The 15,276-nt window shown below is 38.7% G+C and overlaps 2 protein-coding genes across 2 annotated transcripts in view; one reads left to right on the forward strand and one right to left on the reverse strand.

Annotated features, from left to right (window-relative positions):
* Positions 1-15,276, forward strand: part of CYYR1 (cysteine and tyrosine rich 1) — a 111,610-nt gene that overhangs the window by 84,916 nt on the left and 11,418 nt on the right. Inside the window, exon 3 of the mRNA XM_060640334.3 lies at positions 6,704-6,861. Coding sequence (XP_060496317.1) covers positions 6,704-6,861 — 158 coding nt within the window. The remainder of the gene's footprint in view (positions 1-6,703; positions 6,862-15,276) is intronic.
* LOC145712433 (uncharacterized) overlaps positions 1-15,276 on the reverse strand; it is a 450,501-nt gene that overhangs the window by 76,761 nt on the left and 358,464 nt on the right. The gene's annotated exons all lie outside the window — the stretch shown is intronic.

The raw sequence follows: 15,276 nt of genomic DNA on the forward strand, positions 1-15,276 counted from the left end.
TTCAGATCCTTTGTCCTCCTCTCTCTGCCCCTCCCCCACTTGCACTCTTCCAAAAATAAATACATATTTTTTAAAAAAAGATAATACACAGATGGTAACTAAGCCCATGAAAAGATGTTTATACCCCTGCCCTCAGCCATTAGGAAATGTAAGTTAAGATCACAATGAGATATCACTACACGCCTATTTAAAAAAAACCTAAAATACAAAATAATGACAATACCAAATGCTGGCAGGGATGTAGAGAAACTGGATGTCTCATACTCTGGTGGTAGGAATGTAAAATAGTACAGCCCTTCAGGAAAATACTTTGGCTGTATCTTTTCAAATTGAACGTATACTTTTCAAATAACCCAGCAATCCCACTTTGGGGCATTTGTCCCAGAGACATGAATACTTATGCCCACACAAAAACCTGTACATGATTGTCCATGGCAGTTTTATTTGCAAAAGCCAAAACTGGAAATAACCAACATGCCCTACAATAGGTCCTGGATAACCAAACTGTTATATCCATACCAGGAAATACTACTTAATGATAAAAAGGAATGCATTGGTATGCACAAAAGCTAGGATGGGCTCCAAGGGTATTATGCTCAGTAAAAAAAGTCCATCTCAAAAGGTGATATACTACGTGACTCCATTTGCATAACACTCTTGAAATGACAAAATTATAAAAATGGAGAACAGACTAGTGATTTGAGCAGTTATTAACGGTGGGGAGGAGGGAGATGGGTCTAACTATAAAGAAACAGCACGGGGAAAATATTTGTGGGCAAAATATTTGCTTGCCATAGTGACTGCATGATCTCTGCCTGTGTTAAAATGACACAGAACTATGCACACGCTTCATCCTAATGTCACCTTCCTGATTTTGATGTCGTACTGTAGCCACCGGGCGGAAGAGACACAAGGATCTCTCCGTACTATTTTTACAACTTTCTAGGAATCTATAACTATTTCAAAATAAAAGCTTAAAAAGGAAAATATGTACACCTGGCAGTCCATTCTTTCAAAAAAAAGTACATTCCCTACACTTTTTTTCAAGATCTTTATGATGCCCAATTTCTCACACGAATAGCTTCTCTCTTTCCGACAGTTGACGGAACCAAATTATTTATGTGCCAGAAGGTTACTGCTTGTTTATTGTTTCTCTTAATTAATAATGGAGTAAATAATGCTATAAATGTTTTACTTGCCATGTCTTTAATAACTAATTTACAGTTGCTAATGGGTGTCGAAAGATCAAGGACACCAAAATCATGATTTAATCAGAAACCTCATTTAACACATTAGTTGCACCCTCAGTAGTGACCTCGCAGGCACTTTTGCTGGAGCTGCTAACAGGAAAACGAAATGTGACTCGTTTTCTACTTTCCTCTGTTTAAAAAATGAATTAATGAATATAAATATGTACCGACTTGATACCTTAACAGCTCCCATCACACTTATTTCGGAAACTCTATGCCTGCATAATTGGGCCATTGATTACTTCTGAAGCATAAATTAAGCCCACCAAATCAATCTTATTTGGACTTCAAAATTACAATAAAAAGGTTTCCAGATGACTTTTGATTTACTTATTTCAAATTATTTCCTTTGATAAATCTTTCTTTTTTGAAAAGACTTATGTATTAAATTGTTAGACTCGGTCATTCTTTAAGTACTAATAACGGCACATCCAAATACATCTCACATTCTGCTTTCATAATTTACTAACAAAGTTAAGATGCATGTAGGAGTATTTTATTTTTTTAATGCTTATTTATTTATTTTGAGAGAGGGAGAGAGTGTGTGTACATGAGCAGGGGAGAAGCAAAGAGAGAGGAGAGAGAATCCCAAGCAGGCTCCACGTTGCAAATGTGGAGCCCCATGCGGGGCTCAATCCCACAAACCACAAGATCATGACCTGAGCTGAAATCAAGTGTCAGAAGCTTAACCGACTGAGCAACACAGGTGCCTCAACATGTAGGAATATTTTAAAGAAGTCTATTGGAGTCTATTGGAATTATTAGTGGCATTCTGTTTTTTAAGAGCGGGAAAAGTCATAAAAAGGAAATCTCTTCTGAAAAGAACAAATACGTGTTCACAATTCCTGACCTGCAGTTCTGAAATCCTCCAAACAAAACAATGACAAATGTATGTATCTCCTCACCTTTACTGGGGCGCCTGGGTGACTCAGTTGGTTAAGCGTCCGACTCCTGATTTCGGCTCAGAGCATGAGCTCACGGTGCGTCAGGCTCTGCGCTAACATCTCAGAGCCTGCGTGGGTTTCTCTTTCCCTCTCTCTCAACCTCTCTCTCTCTCTATCTCTCTCTGTGTCTCTCATAATAAACTAATAAACTTAAAAAAATATTCTCACCTTTACTGCAGAAATGTAAATGTGGGGGTGCCTGGGTGGCTCAGTCAGCTAAGCATCTGACTTCACTCAGGTCATGATCTCACAGTTTGTGGGTTCGAGGCCCACATCAGGTTCTGTGCTGACAGCTCACAGCCTGGAGCCTGTTTCCGATTCTGTGTCTCCCTCTCTCTCTGCCCCTCCCCTGCTGGTGCTCTCTCTCTCTTCTGAAATAAATAAAATAAAAACATAAAAAAAAATTTTTAAGGAAATGTAAATGTGTATGTGCTCAGGATACTGGCCCTGGAAGAAGTATCCTACAATATAGGGTGTATGTACTATATTCCCTTTACAAAATCTTAAAATTTCTGATTTAAGAGAAATATCTGGCCTCAAGGGTTTGGGACGAGAATCACAGAGCTGTCTTAGAAAAGTCTAGGACAGATTATAGGATAGAAACAAAGTATAGGATAAAAAAGGATAGAGGGATGCCTGCGTGACTCAGGGAGTTAAGCATTGCCCACTCTTGATTTTGGCTCAGGTCATGATCTCACAGTTGTGCGATTGAGCCCTCCACACCCAGTGTGGAGCCTTCTTAAGATTCTCTCTCTTACTCTTCCTCTGCCCCTCCCCTGATTATCATGCCCACACTCTCTCTCTCAAAAACTAATGAAATAACTAACTAAATAAATAAAAGTATAGGATAGATATTTATATGGCATGAAAATATGCCAGATATATATCTGGCAAATGAGTCCAGGAGTACAGATATTTCGTGATATGAAATCTGAGAAAAGAGTCAGATAATCACCATGCTGACCTCCGTTTAATTAGTAAGAAAACTAGATGGGTGGGGGGCATTCAGCAACTTGCCCAAGGTTACTCAGCTACAGCTGGAACCCGGGCAGTCTGGCTTTAGAAATCATTCTTTTGAACCACAAAAATTATGTTACTGAAGACTAATTTTGAATGGTTCCGCTGTCGCAACAGAGTGGGATGCAGTCTCTAAGTTAAAAGCACAAGGATTTGTGGAAGTTCATGCCCTTAGAGGCAAAACTCTAGGCTCCAAGAAAGTGTCAGGCTGGCTCATACATAACATTGGAGGATCCTGTTCATTGGGCACCATGAACAGCCCCAAAGAAAAAACTATGGGTGCTCTTACACCGTGGATTTCATCTGTCCAATGGTAGCCTTCCACACTGAACTTTCAAGCAGCTAATCAGTGCTTCTTTTTTAAAGAGCAGAAAATTCAGGATCACCAAACATTTAAGGAAAATGCCAAACATGAAACGGATCAAAATCATCCATAAAAAGGAACCTAAACAGGACGGAAGAAATACAAAGTGTAGAAGAGAACATTTCAAAAAATTATACATCATTGTACACCATTCTTATAAGAGGAGCCAATAGATAATACATGAAAATAAAGGGGCGCCTGGGTGCTCAAGTTGGTTGAGCATCTATTTGTACCTTCAGAGATTAGAAGAAACTATATCCATGAAAGCAAAACAAGACATTATACAATAAGGGGGTGGGTGCAATGGACGATAAGATAGAGCATCCAGAAATTAAAAATATGACAACTGAAAATTCAATAAAACTTTGGAAGGTAAAGTCAATGAAGTTCCCCAGAAAGTAGTTCAAGAAAACAGAGATCAGAAAACTTAGAGAAGTTATCCTGGAAGTTATTTCAGAAAAAGCTTCCAGAAAGAGAAACACATAAAATGGTGGAACGGAAATCATCCATGTATGGAACAATTTTAAGAACTGAAGAATGAGGGGCGCCTGGGTGGCTCAGTCGGTTAAGCGTCTGACTTCGGCTCAGGTCACGATCTCGTGGTCCGTGAGTTCGAGCCCCGCGTCGGGCTCTGGGCTGATGGCTCAGAGCCTGGAGCCTGTTTCGGATTCTGTGTCTCCCTCTCTCTCTGCCCCTCCCCTGTTCATGCTATGTCTCTCTCTGTCTCAAAAATAAATAAATAAAATGTTAAAAAAAAAAAAAAAAAAAAAAAAAAGAACTGAAGAATGAGTCTCCAGACATGAAAAATCCAAAGGGACTGGAAAAATAATTTATAAAAAAAATCCAAGCACATTATGCAACTTCAGAATACTAGTGAAAAGAAAATGCTAACAACTTCTGGTAACTGTTTGAAAATTTTCTTAAGAATTTGGGGGTGGGGGCTAATAGCAACATGCATATGGAAAGATGGGAACTCATGGAAATTCCATAAACAAAGTAAGTGTAAGAGAGATGAAAGTTACCAATGTACCTTGCTTGACTCAGCAGCAAGCGATGTCATGGTAAATGTCAATACTGATGACTGATTTAACCATGGATCAAGTTTGTCTGTGGGATCGAAATTCCCAAATACTTGTAAGAGGAGCCAATAGATAATCCATAAAAATAAAGGGGCGCCTAGGTGGCTCAAGTCCGTTGAGCGTCTGACTATTGATTTCGGCTCAGGTCATGAAATCACAGTTCATGGGTTCAAGCCCCTCATCTGCCTCTGTACTGACATGTTGGAGCCTGCTTGGGATTCTCTCTCAATCTCTCTCTCTCTCTCTCTCTCTCTCTCTCTCTGCCCCTCCCCCACTTGTGCATGCTCTCTCTCTCCTTTCTCTCAAATGAATAAACATTTAAAAACAATAAAGGAATGTAACTGTATTAATGAGAAATAAGAAGAAAGGTACTAAAACAATGTTTGAAAGAGTTGAAATGGTTACTTCTGGGGAGTTACCCAAATTAGAAAGTGAAATTTTTCTTTATTGTCCCATGTCTATACACTGTTTTTTGTTTAAAGTCTATTTATTTATTTTGAGAGAGACAGAGACAGTGCAGAGAGAGAGAGAGAGAGAGAGAGAATCCCAATTAGGTTCCATGCTGTCGGCGCAGAGCCCTACGTAAGCCTCGAACTCAGGAAATTGTGAGATTATGACCTGAGCCAAAATGACAATCCGGACGCTTAACTGAGCCACCCAGGCACTGATCCCATATGCTTAAAATAAATCTTTAGATATACATTCAAAATTTTGAAATATAAAAATATAATTTTCTCCTTGCAATCATCTGTCAATACTGGTATTCTGCGAACATTTGCCTTTTCACTTGTAATATTAAGTTAACCATGTACCATGAACATTTCACCCCAATCCATGTGGACCTCTTCATCTTTTTAAGTCACTATACAGGATTCATTCTCTGGTGCATTACATTTTTTTTCTTTTTGTAATTTTCTTGATATGGATATTAAGGTGCTTCTGATATTTTGTTATTAGCAACAACACATTGAGAAATACCCTTGTTACATTATTTGTGCCCACACGTGCTGTATTTCCTCAGAAAGCATTGCTAGAAATGATGCTGCCTGTTGAAAATTTACCTTTTCACAAAGATTTCCCCCATTACTTTCCAAAATGTGGACAAATGTAGACTCTTACAAATCATACCGTGTGCACATAATGATAATGGCGATTCTTTCATGCGGTATTTTTCCCTTCTATGATTTTGTTGTGAGAGATAAAAGCCTTCCAGAGAAAAACATAACGTTAAAGAACAAAGGTGTTGCTTGCATTGTTTCCAAATTTAATGAGAATATTGTTTGTCGTAACTGTTTTCTGAATAATTTTTTAAAACTGTTTGGTTTGGGGGCACCTTGGTGGCTCAGTCAGTTGAGCGTCCAACTTCAGTTCAGGTCATGATCTCACAGTTTGTGGGTTCGAGCCCCGCATTGGGCTCTGGGCTGACAGCTCAGAGCCTGGAGCCTGATTTGGATTTTGGATTTTGGAATCCAAAATCTCTCTCCCCGCCCATCCCCAGCTCATGCTCTCTTTCGCTCTGTCTCAAAAATAAATAAATAAACTTAAAAAAAAAAAGTTTGGTTTGGTTTTCTCTGTTTTGTCAAGAAAAAAAAAATCCCAGTTCTACTTTGTGAAGAGTTTTAATAAAGATAAACGTTAAATCTTCTTTAATATTTTGGTATTTATCAAATTGTTTTCAGTAAATGTGTACTCAGACAATAGGTAAATTCTTTGCTGCTGAAGTACACAGCAGAATGTTTTTTTAATCATTGTTTTCGAGAGCATATCTGGATAATTGTGTTTTGTATAAATATATGGATTTCTAAAACCAGAATCTGAATGATAGTTTTACTGTACTGAAAGAGGATTCCCTGTCGGCTTATAACGTTTTCCTATCTATTGAAATACACAAGACTACTCACTTGACTGATTCAGGGAATTACCTTTTTTTTTTTTTTAACATTATCCTTAAGAAGATTTGTAAAGGAGCATTAGTCACATAGTCATGGAGCTGTATTTGAAAGACTTTTGAGCCTTTTCAACAAATGTACTTTTGTTTTTCTTTTTTAGGGGCACCGCAATTGCTGGCATCGTGTTTGGAATTGTATTCATCATGGGGGTCATTGCTGGGATTGCCATATGTATCTGCATGTGCATGAAAAACAACCGTGGGACCCGGGTGGGCGTCATCAGGACCACCCACATCAATGCCATCTCCTCCTATCCTGGTAAGCACAATCACTTACTCCTTCTGAAGGAAGAGTCAGATTTGTTAGTTATGCTCTATGCCTTGGAGAGAGGAAACATTGAAGAGGCCACCACAATCATCTCCAAGAAGGTAGGGCATTTCTAAATTAACGTAGATTGAAGCTCTAACTTTCAATGGAGATTAATTAGATCCAGGTAACAAAATCTACCTCACATCTGAAGGTATTCGTATTTTTAATGCCTGTCTCATTGACCGCAATTCCCAATCAGCCGGAGTTAAGAGAAATAGACGATTCACGCCCACTGTGTCTACCAGCCAGAGTTCTGACAAATAATTCTAGAGAAAGTGTAAGTGACATGTCTTAACAAACTGGCATCTGACCTAGTAGGTATGTATGTCTTAAGGAAAAGTATTAACTAAAGTTTTTACGTGTCCTCTTTATGCAAGGAAAACCCTCTTAACATAATAGCAAACTTCTCAACAAAGAAAATTCTCAACAAAGGTAATACATTAATAATTTGACAGGTATTTGACGAGAATCTGCTAGAAGTTCTACATATAAACATATTGAATACATATGACTCTATAACCAAATACTCCATTTTACATTAGGTGATTACACAGTAGAGTTTTCTAGGTCAGTCTGTATATGTACATTTTGACATATAAAGAGGAGTCAAGTTTTAAATGTAATACATTCTTAAAAAGATAAATTCCCATCCACTGTATGTTCTTTCTCAGCTCCTTTATTTATTTTTATTTTTTTAATGTTTTTTTTTATTATTTTTGAGACAGAGAGAGACAAAGCATGAGCAGGGGAGGGGCAGAGAGAGAGGGAGACACAGAATCTGAAGCAGGCTCCAGGCTCTGAGCTTTCAGAACAAAGCCCGATGCAGGGCTCGAACCCACGGAGTGTGAGATCATGACCTGAGCTGAAGTCGGACGCTTAACCAACTGAGCCACCCAGGCGCCCTCTCAGCTCCTTTAGAAAAGAGGGTACCTCGGGGTACCCTCTCCAGAGGAACAGTCAAAGCCAGGGGTTCCTCATTTTAGCCAAAGTAAATGGCAAATTCCTGACTGGGGGCTAGAAGGCAATGCATGAACTGGCTCCTCTTTTTATTTGTCTGACGTCATTTCGTTCTCTACTCCCTCTTGCCACTCTGGCTCTAGTCACACTCTTCCTTGAACACAGAAACAGGCTCCGTGTGCTCTGTGAACACAACAGGGCACACTCCCATCTTAGGCCTTTGCCTAGAACACGGACTCCCGCACTCAATTCAACTCTTTGCTCAAAAATCACCTCCTGACTGAGGGCTGCTCTGCCCACTCTATTTAAGAGTGTATTGTGTCCCTCCCCATTGTGTCCTTATTCTACCCAGTTTTTTTCCCCCAGAGTACTTTTAATCTTCTAAGATACCATATAGTTTATCTCATTGTTATATTTACTGTTTATTGTCCATCCCCTCCTTCTAGAATATTAGCTCCACAAAGAAGAAATCATTGTCTATTCTGTTCACCACTCAATCCCAAGTATAATACCGGGACTGGCACATAATGGCCATTTAAACAGATGTAGTTGAACAAGAGAGGAACACCACTCATGACAAGATCTGATGTAGTTATATACAAAAACCTAGAGAATTTACTTTAAATTCCACCCTGGAATATGTAGCTTTTACTCACACAAAAGCAATTCACAATGTGGATTCTTTCCAACTTAGTAAAAATATTGTTGGGATTAGTGTAATGATGTTAGAACTCGAGGAAAGGGGAGAAAAGGGGGGGTTGTTTTTTATTCTTCACATCTCCCTGTTTTTACCTGGTCAGCCCATAACTCAAGAGAACAGAGGAGAGTCAGAGAGAGACATTAACTAGAAAGAAGACAAGGAGAAGCCCTCTGTAGATAATATTCCAGATACACTTAAAAAAAAATTCTTAATGTTTATTTATCTTTGAGAGAGAGAGAGAGAGAAAGCAAGTGGGGTAGGGTCAGAGAGAGAGGGAGACATAGGATCCGAAGCAGGCTCCAGGCTCCGAGCTCTCAGCACGGAGCCCGACGTGGGGCTCGAACTCACGAACTGGGAGATCATGACCTGAGCCAAAGTTGGACGCTCAACCAAACTGAGCAGCGCAGGAGCCCCCAGATACACTTTTGCTTGACCAAAAAAAAGCTTAAATTAAACATTAAACATTTTAAAACATTAAAAAATATTTTGGGGGGCACCTGGGTGGCTCAGTCAGTTAAGCATCCGACTTCGGCTCAGGTCATGATCTCACGGTCTGTGAGTTCGAGCCCCGCGTCGAGCTCCGTGCTGACAGCTCGGAGCCTGGAGCCTGCTTCGGATTCTGTATCTCCTTCTCTCCCTGCCCCTTCCCCACTTGTGCTCTCTCTCTATCAAAAATAAGTAAATGTAAAAAAATTTTTTTTTAATATTTTTTATAAAAGTAGAATGTAAAATACAAAATATTTGAATGTGAGGGCTTATGTTTTCTCGGGTTTGAAGTTTCTATTTCATGCTTGGATACATGTTTTTGAGTGGCGTCATATATTCTGGCAGATCACGACAGCATGTTGCATTTTCAGTAAATGCATTGTTCTGGGAACCGAATACCGTGAGAAACATAATAAGCCTTATGGTGGAAGCATTTTTACTGCAGAAAGGCTAGGTCTTCACAAACATAATGTGCTTGATCACTTCTCATTTCCTTCGCAAAGTAACTAATTAAGCTTTTACTTAAGAGATAGGAAAACACACAGAGTAGTACTGAATGCTTTTCAAAATCTTTCATCTGTAGACATATTACATATTTTTCCTCACAGTAATGAAATAACCTTGTGATAAATGAGGCAACCACCCAATTTATTGTATAGTCTTACAGCCCGAGGGCCACATGCATGAGTAGAAAATAATTTGGCCAAGGCCATCTTATTCCTTGCTGAAAGGGCTCAGTGAGGACACCTGCAGTGAATGCTATTTCTGTGCACTAGAGAGATTACTGAGAAAAGGTAGTCTGCCACCCCCAATACTTTGTTGGACAATGACCTTCCAAAATAGTTTTTGTTCCTGCCATGTTGGGTAGAGTGAACAGTGTCCAGTTTAATTACAATTATTTGTCAAGTCTTATAACTTCCACTACTTTCCAGAACTTCATTGTGAGCAAAGGAAAGTGATCGTGCTAACCCTTTTTTAAAAAATAGGTTTGGATGATACACACTTGAAAGAAAAGAATACAGAAAGACCACAACAGAAGGCTTTGCAAAGATATAAAAATCAACAAAAGGAAAGCAGGGAATTTCAATGCTATCAAGAAGTCTGAGATCTGAAGTACATTGTTGAGTCCCCTGCTGATTGCCTAATAGATGATAGATAGATAGATAGATAGATAGATAGATAGATAGATAGACAGACAGACTGATTTGGGTAAACAGTGGAAAAGGAGGGGAAGTTCTTGCAAATGGAAAAATGACAAAGGATACATGTAGAAAGGGGTTGTGGAATTGGAAAAAATCATCATCTTTAAAACCATCATAAGAAAAGGTTGGGGGGGTGCTTGTGTGGCTCAGTAGATTAGGCAGCCAACTCTTGGTTTCGGCTCAGGTCACGGTCTCATGGTTCGTGGGTTTGAGCCCCACATTGGTTCTGCAATGACAGTGTGGAGCTGCTTGGGATTCTCTCTCTTCCCCTCTCTCTCTGCCCCTCCATGCTTCTCTCTCCCTCTCTCAAAATAAACAAATAAACCTAAAAAAAAAAAAAGTTTGGGACAAGAGTCATTAATGATGCTGAATCTGGGGGAAGAGGCTGCAGGGGGACAGGACATTTGCAAGTATCTACTCCCAGGTTTGCTGCTAGTTATAAGGGGAAAGATAGAAACCAGACAGTAGAGAAATCAAACAACATCTTGACCAGCCAGTAAAGTCACCAAAAAAGGACAGATGGACATCTTGCACCTTTGGGTATTAGTTACTCTGAAGATGACACAATTGTATATGTGTAGGATTCTGGTTGAAAGTTTACAGCTTGAATCTAAGCATGAAAAAAAAAATCTGACAAAGCCAAGTTGAGAAGCATTCCATAAAATAACTGACTTATGGTCTTTAAAATCTCCTGGAAATATTTCATTAAGAAATCAAAACTCTAGGGTGCCTGGCAGGTTTAGTCAATTAAACGTCTGAGTCTTGATTTCGGCTCAGGTCATGATCTCACGGTTTGTGAGTTCAAGCCCCGCATCAAGCTCTGCACTGACAGTGCGGAGCCTGCTTGGGATCCTTTCTCTCCCTCTCTCTGCCCTTCCCCTGCTCATGCTCTCTCTTTCTTAAAATAAATAAATAAAGCTTTTAAAGAATTTAAAAAAACTCAAAACTCTAGGGGCACCTAAGTGACTTAGCTATTGAAGCGGCCAACTCTTGATTTCAGCTCAGGTCATGATCTCACAGTTCATGAGATGAAGGCTTGTGTCCGGTCCTGTGCTGAGTGGAACCTGCTCTCTCCCCTCTCCCTTTGTCCCTCCCATGCCCATGCACTGTCTCTCTCTTTTAAAGTAATTAAACATTCAAAAAAAGAAATCAAAAATCTATTTGCATCATTGAATTCACAAATGAGGGTAACCTTATTAGTATTTGCACTGAACACACAAAGACTTTCATATACTTATCAAAGGATTTGGTGATAGGAGGATAGTATCTTCTGATTGTGCCTATATTCTTACAGAAATTAGAAACAAGTCTTGTTCTGAAAGTGGATTGAGGAGATGTTTATAGTTAAGGAATCTCAGAGGGGCAGGGAAATACCTAAAGAAATACATAATTTCCAAGCAATGCCAAGGGTTTCCACACTTAAGAATATAGTCATTCCTTGAAAGTGAAATCAGTTGTTTTAATTGTTCATTTTTCTCTAGCCACTTTAAGCTCCTAGGTACCAGTCTGGGAGAGCCAAAATGTTGAATTTAATCAAGATTGGATATTTATCAGGCAATGAGGAGAAAAAGAGATAAGAAAGTTGATAAATGCACAGAAATAATTTTACTGATGGATGATAAATCTAAGCTTAATAAAGAAAGATAGGAAGACAGGAAAGAGGTGACATCAGTTTAAATTAACTTTTTTATAATTTTTTTTAAATTTTCTTTTAATGTTTATTTATTTTTGAGACGGAGAGAGACAGAGCATGAATGGGGGAGGGGCAGAGAGAGAAGGAGACACAGAATCGGAAGCAGGCTCCAGGCTCTGAGCCATCAGCCCAGAGCCTGACTCGGGGCTCAAACTCACGAACCGTGAGATCGTGACCTGAGCTGAAGTTGGACGCCCAACCGACTGAGCCACCCAGGCGCCCCTAAATTAACTTTTTTAAATGCCATCAGTGAAACTGGAAATCTAGGTGAAGTTCAAGATATGTTGGCGTGCGTATTCTAGAAAGGTAAAGAGTTGCGGTCAGATTTACATACATACCATTCCGTTATTGGTTACAGCAAGGGTGAGAAAAAGATTTTTGCAGGCAAAAAAGTTCAAGTGTGAAAAATACTGTTTAACACTTCATGAAGTGGACAGTCTTCATGCAGAGAGCTGCAAAATAGGTGGAAGGAAGGGAGCTTTTAGAGGATAAAAAAATAAAGAACAAAGAAGAGAAAAATAGGAAATATCTGATTGGCTGCCGCATAAACCTTGTTTGGAGTGAGAAGGAAAAGGAAGTAAGTATAGAGCCCAGAGTTGGCTTGGGGTTTGGGGATTAGCTGACTGGATCTACTAAGTTCCAGGTCAAGTGGAGCTTCGTAGGGACATGATGGTTATCTAAGCTTTGGTTTGCTGCCATAGCACCCTGGGCAGAAGTAAGCTCCATCTTGGGGCTAGAAATTAACTTCAACACATGAATGTTGAAATCATCAACATGCTAATAGAAGTCATGATGTGGAGAAAGATAATGGGCCAGATGCTAAATCTTCAATGGATGAGAGTCTAGAGCAGAGCAGACCACAGGTATTGATAACGAGGAGGAGTAGAAAGTAGTATAATCTCACAGTGTGTGCTACAAAAGAGCCCAGGTTTTTAAAGAGGGAACATAAGCCACGGTTTGAAAAATGGCTATGAGAATCCCAGAAGACACCCAGTGCACCTGCTGGCCCTATAGGACGTAGGATACGGGAGAAAAAGAAGACCTCTGATTTAATACTGCTGTAGAGGAAGCTGCCCTCTCAGGACAGATCTGACTTGAATGAAAACAGAAAGTGAATGTTCACTTCCTGAGATAATTATCTCCTGTATTCTTCCTTCTTCTCAAAAGCTCAAAAACCCCTTTATTTTTCTCGCTCTCAGCAGATCTCATTTCTCTGGAAAACAGGCACAGTTAGAAGAAGACTGCCTCATATTCTGAGCTAGAGTAATGTGTAAAGGGATGAAAAGGTGAGGATACAAAGGGCTTTTCTGACGACAGACTTTGTGGTCTACTGAGTACAGTGAAAGGGGGTGGGGAAAGTTTAGAAAATTAATTAAATTCATGCCTAAAGCCTTCCGGAGTTAGAGGTCTACAATGAAGGATGTTCTCGTAGCTTGTCTAGTAACTTGTTTCTCTGGTAACAGAGAGATGTAAAACATGACTGGACTAGGTCTCGATGTCATCTGAGGGGAAGGGGAATGACAGCTTCTAACAATATCATCTTTTTGGGAAGTGCATCTTAGGCCACTATTGAGAAAAAGTGGGCAGGACTGGGTCCGTGTGGTGGGGATGGAAGCAGTGGAGAGGTCCTGCTGGGAGCTCTGTGGGCTTCTGCTCTGAGTACGGTTCAGGCAAATTGTGAGTAGTGGGATTTGGGAGACGATGGAGGAGAAGATTTTCTCCTAGCAATAATATTAGGAGTTATCTTTAAAATTAAGTTGTGAGCTGGAGCCCTGGGTGGCTCAGTCAGTTAGGCAGCCAACTTCAGCTCAGGTCACGGTCTTGTGATTCGTGAGTTTGAGCCCTGCATCGGCCTCTGTGATAACAGCTCAGAGCCTGGAGCCTGATTCAGATTCTGTCTCTCTCTCTCTCTCTGCTCTCCTTCACTCTCTCTCTCTCTCTCTCTCAAAAATAAATAAGCATTTTTAAAAAATTAAAAATAAGTTGTAAGCGAACACTAAAGTATATTAAAAGATAAATTGAGGCATATTAAAACTTTAAGAGTTTATCTGAGCAAAAATTGATTTGAATCAGACAGCACCAACCAGAAGTTGTTAGGAGTACCCTGCCTTATATAGAGAAAGTGTGGAAGTGAAGAAATGCTCAGCTACAGCTTAAATCCTAGTTGGCTCTTTGTGATTGGTTGCCTTTTTGTAACTTTGAAGCATTTATAGGCTTACATCTTGGTTTGCTTACCGTGACAGTGGAGTCACCTCAGTGTAATGGGCTCCTTGTTTAATTAATTTCACAGGTGGTAATCATATTGCAATATATAAACATGTCAAATCAACATTTTGTACATCTCAAACTTACATGATGCTATATGTCAATTTATCTAGTAAGAAAAAATTTTTTTGAAACATGTTTTAAAAAAGTCATGAGATTCACCTGGCCTACCAGCTATTAAAACCATTTAAAATCAATAATAACTAAATGGGATATTAGTACAAAAATACATGCCTTGTTCATTGGAATAGAACAAATAGATTAAAATTTCACAAACAAAAGGAGAGACAACAAAGCAATGTGAAAAATGAGGATTAAGAAGGCACGTAGATAATTTGGCTTAGCCAAAAATTTTAAATTTAGAAAAAATAAACTTTGATGCAAATATACACCAAATCAAATAATACATAAATTTAAATGGAAAACCTCAGAAATAGTTTGGTTACGTATCAGATATCTGAAAGAGGAGATAAATGTCTAAGTTTAGAAACAACACAGAAGAGATAAAAAAAGATGAAGCATATATTTTAAGTACAAGTTTTCAACTGTGGTATGTCAAGGTAAAAAAATATAATTAATCATTTTGACAGTTATTTTTAGAAAAATACCTAGAAAAGATACACACTTCTGTATATTTGTTCATATCATATTATGTTAATTATATCTTGATTCGAATTAAGATCCCACTTTTTAAATTACCAACCTAAAACAAACTAAAAATCACCCAATATAAACTACAAACAGCAAACAAGTTATAGAACAATGTGAAATCCAGCTACTACCAAAGAAATGTAAAATAAAGAGCTATTGTTTTTACCATTAAATTACCAAAGTCTTAAGTGATAGCCAGTTAGTTGATTCTTGGAATTTTATTTTAACAAACTAAATCAAAATAATAATACAAAAAAAACCTATGTGTAGAAAGAAAGTCATCACTCCATTATTTATAATAATAAAAAATTGTTAATTTCAAAATAACTGAAGAGTCAGAATAATATGCAGACATTAACAATAAAGTTTATGAAGAATATGTAGTAGAATGAAAAAGACTATGTTATAAT

Source organism: Panthera onca, chromosome C2 (assembly GCF_046562875.1).
Source record: "Panthera onca isolate mPanOnc1 chromosome C2, mPanOnc1 haplotype 2, whole genome shotgun sequence".
Taxonomy (NCBI): Eukaryota; Metazoa; Chordata; class Mammalia; order Carnivora; family Felidae; genus Panthera; species Panthera onca.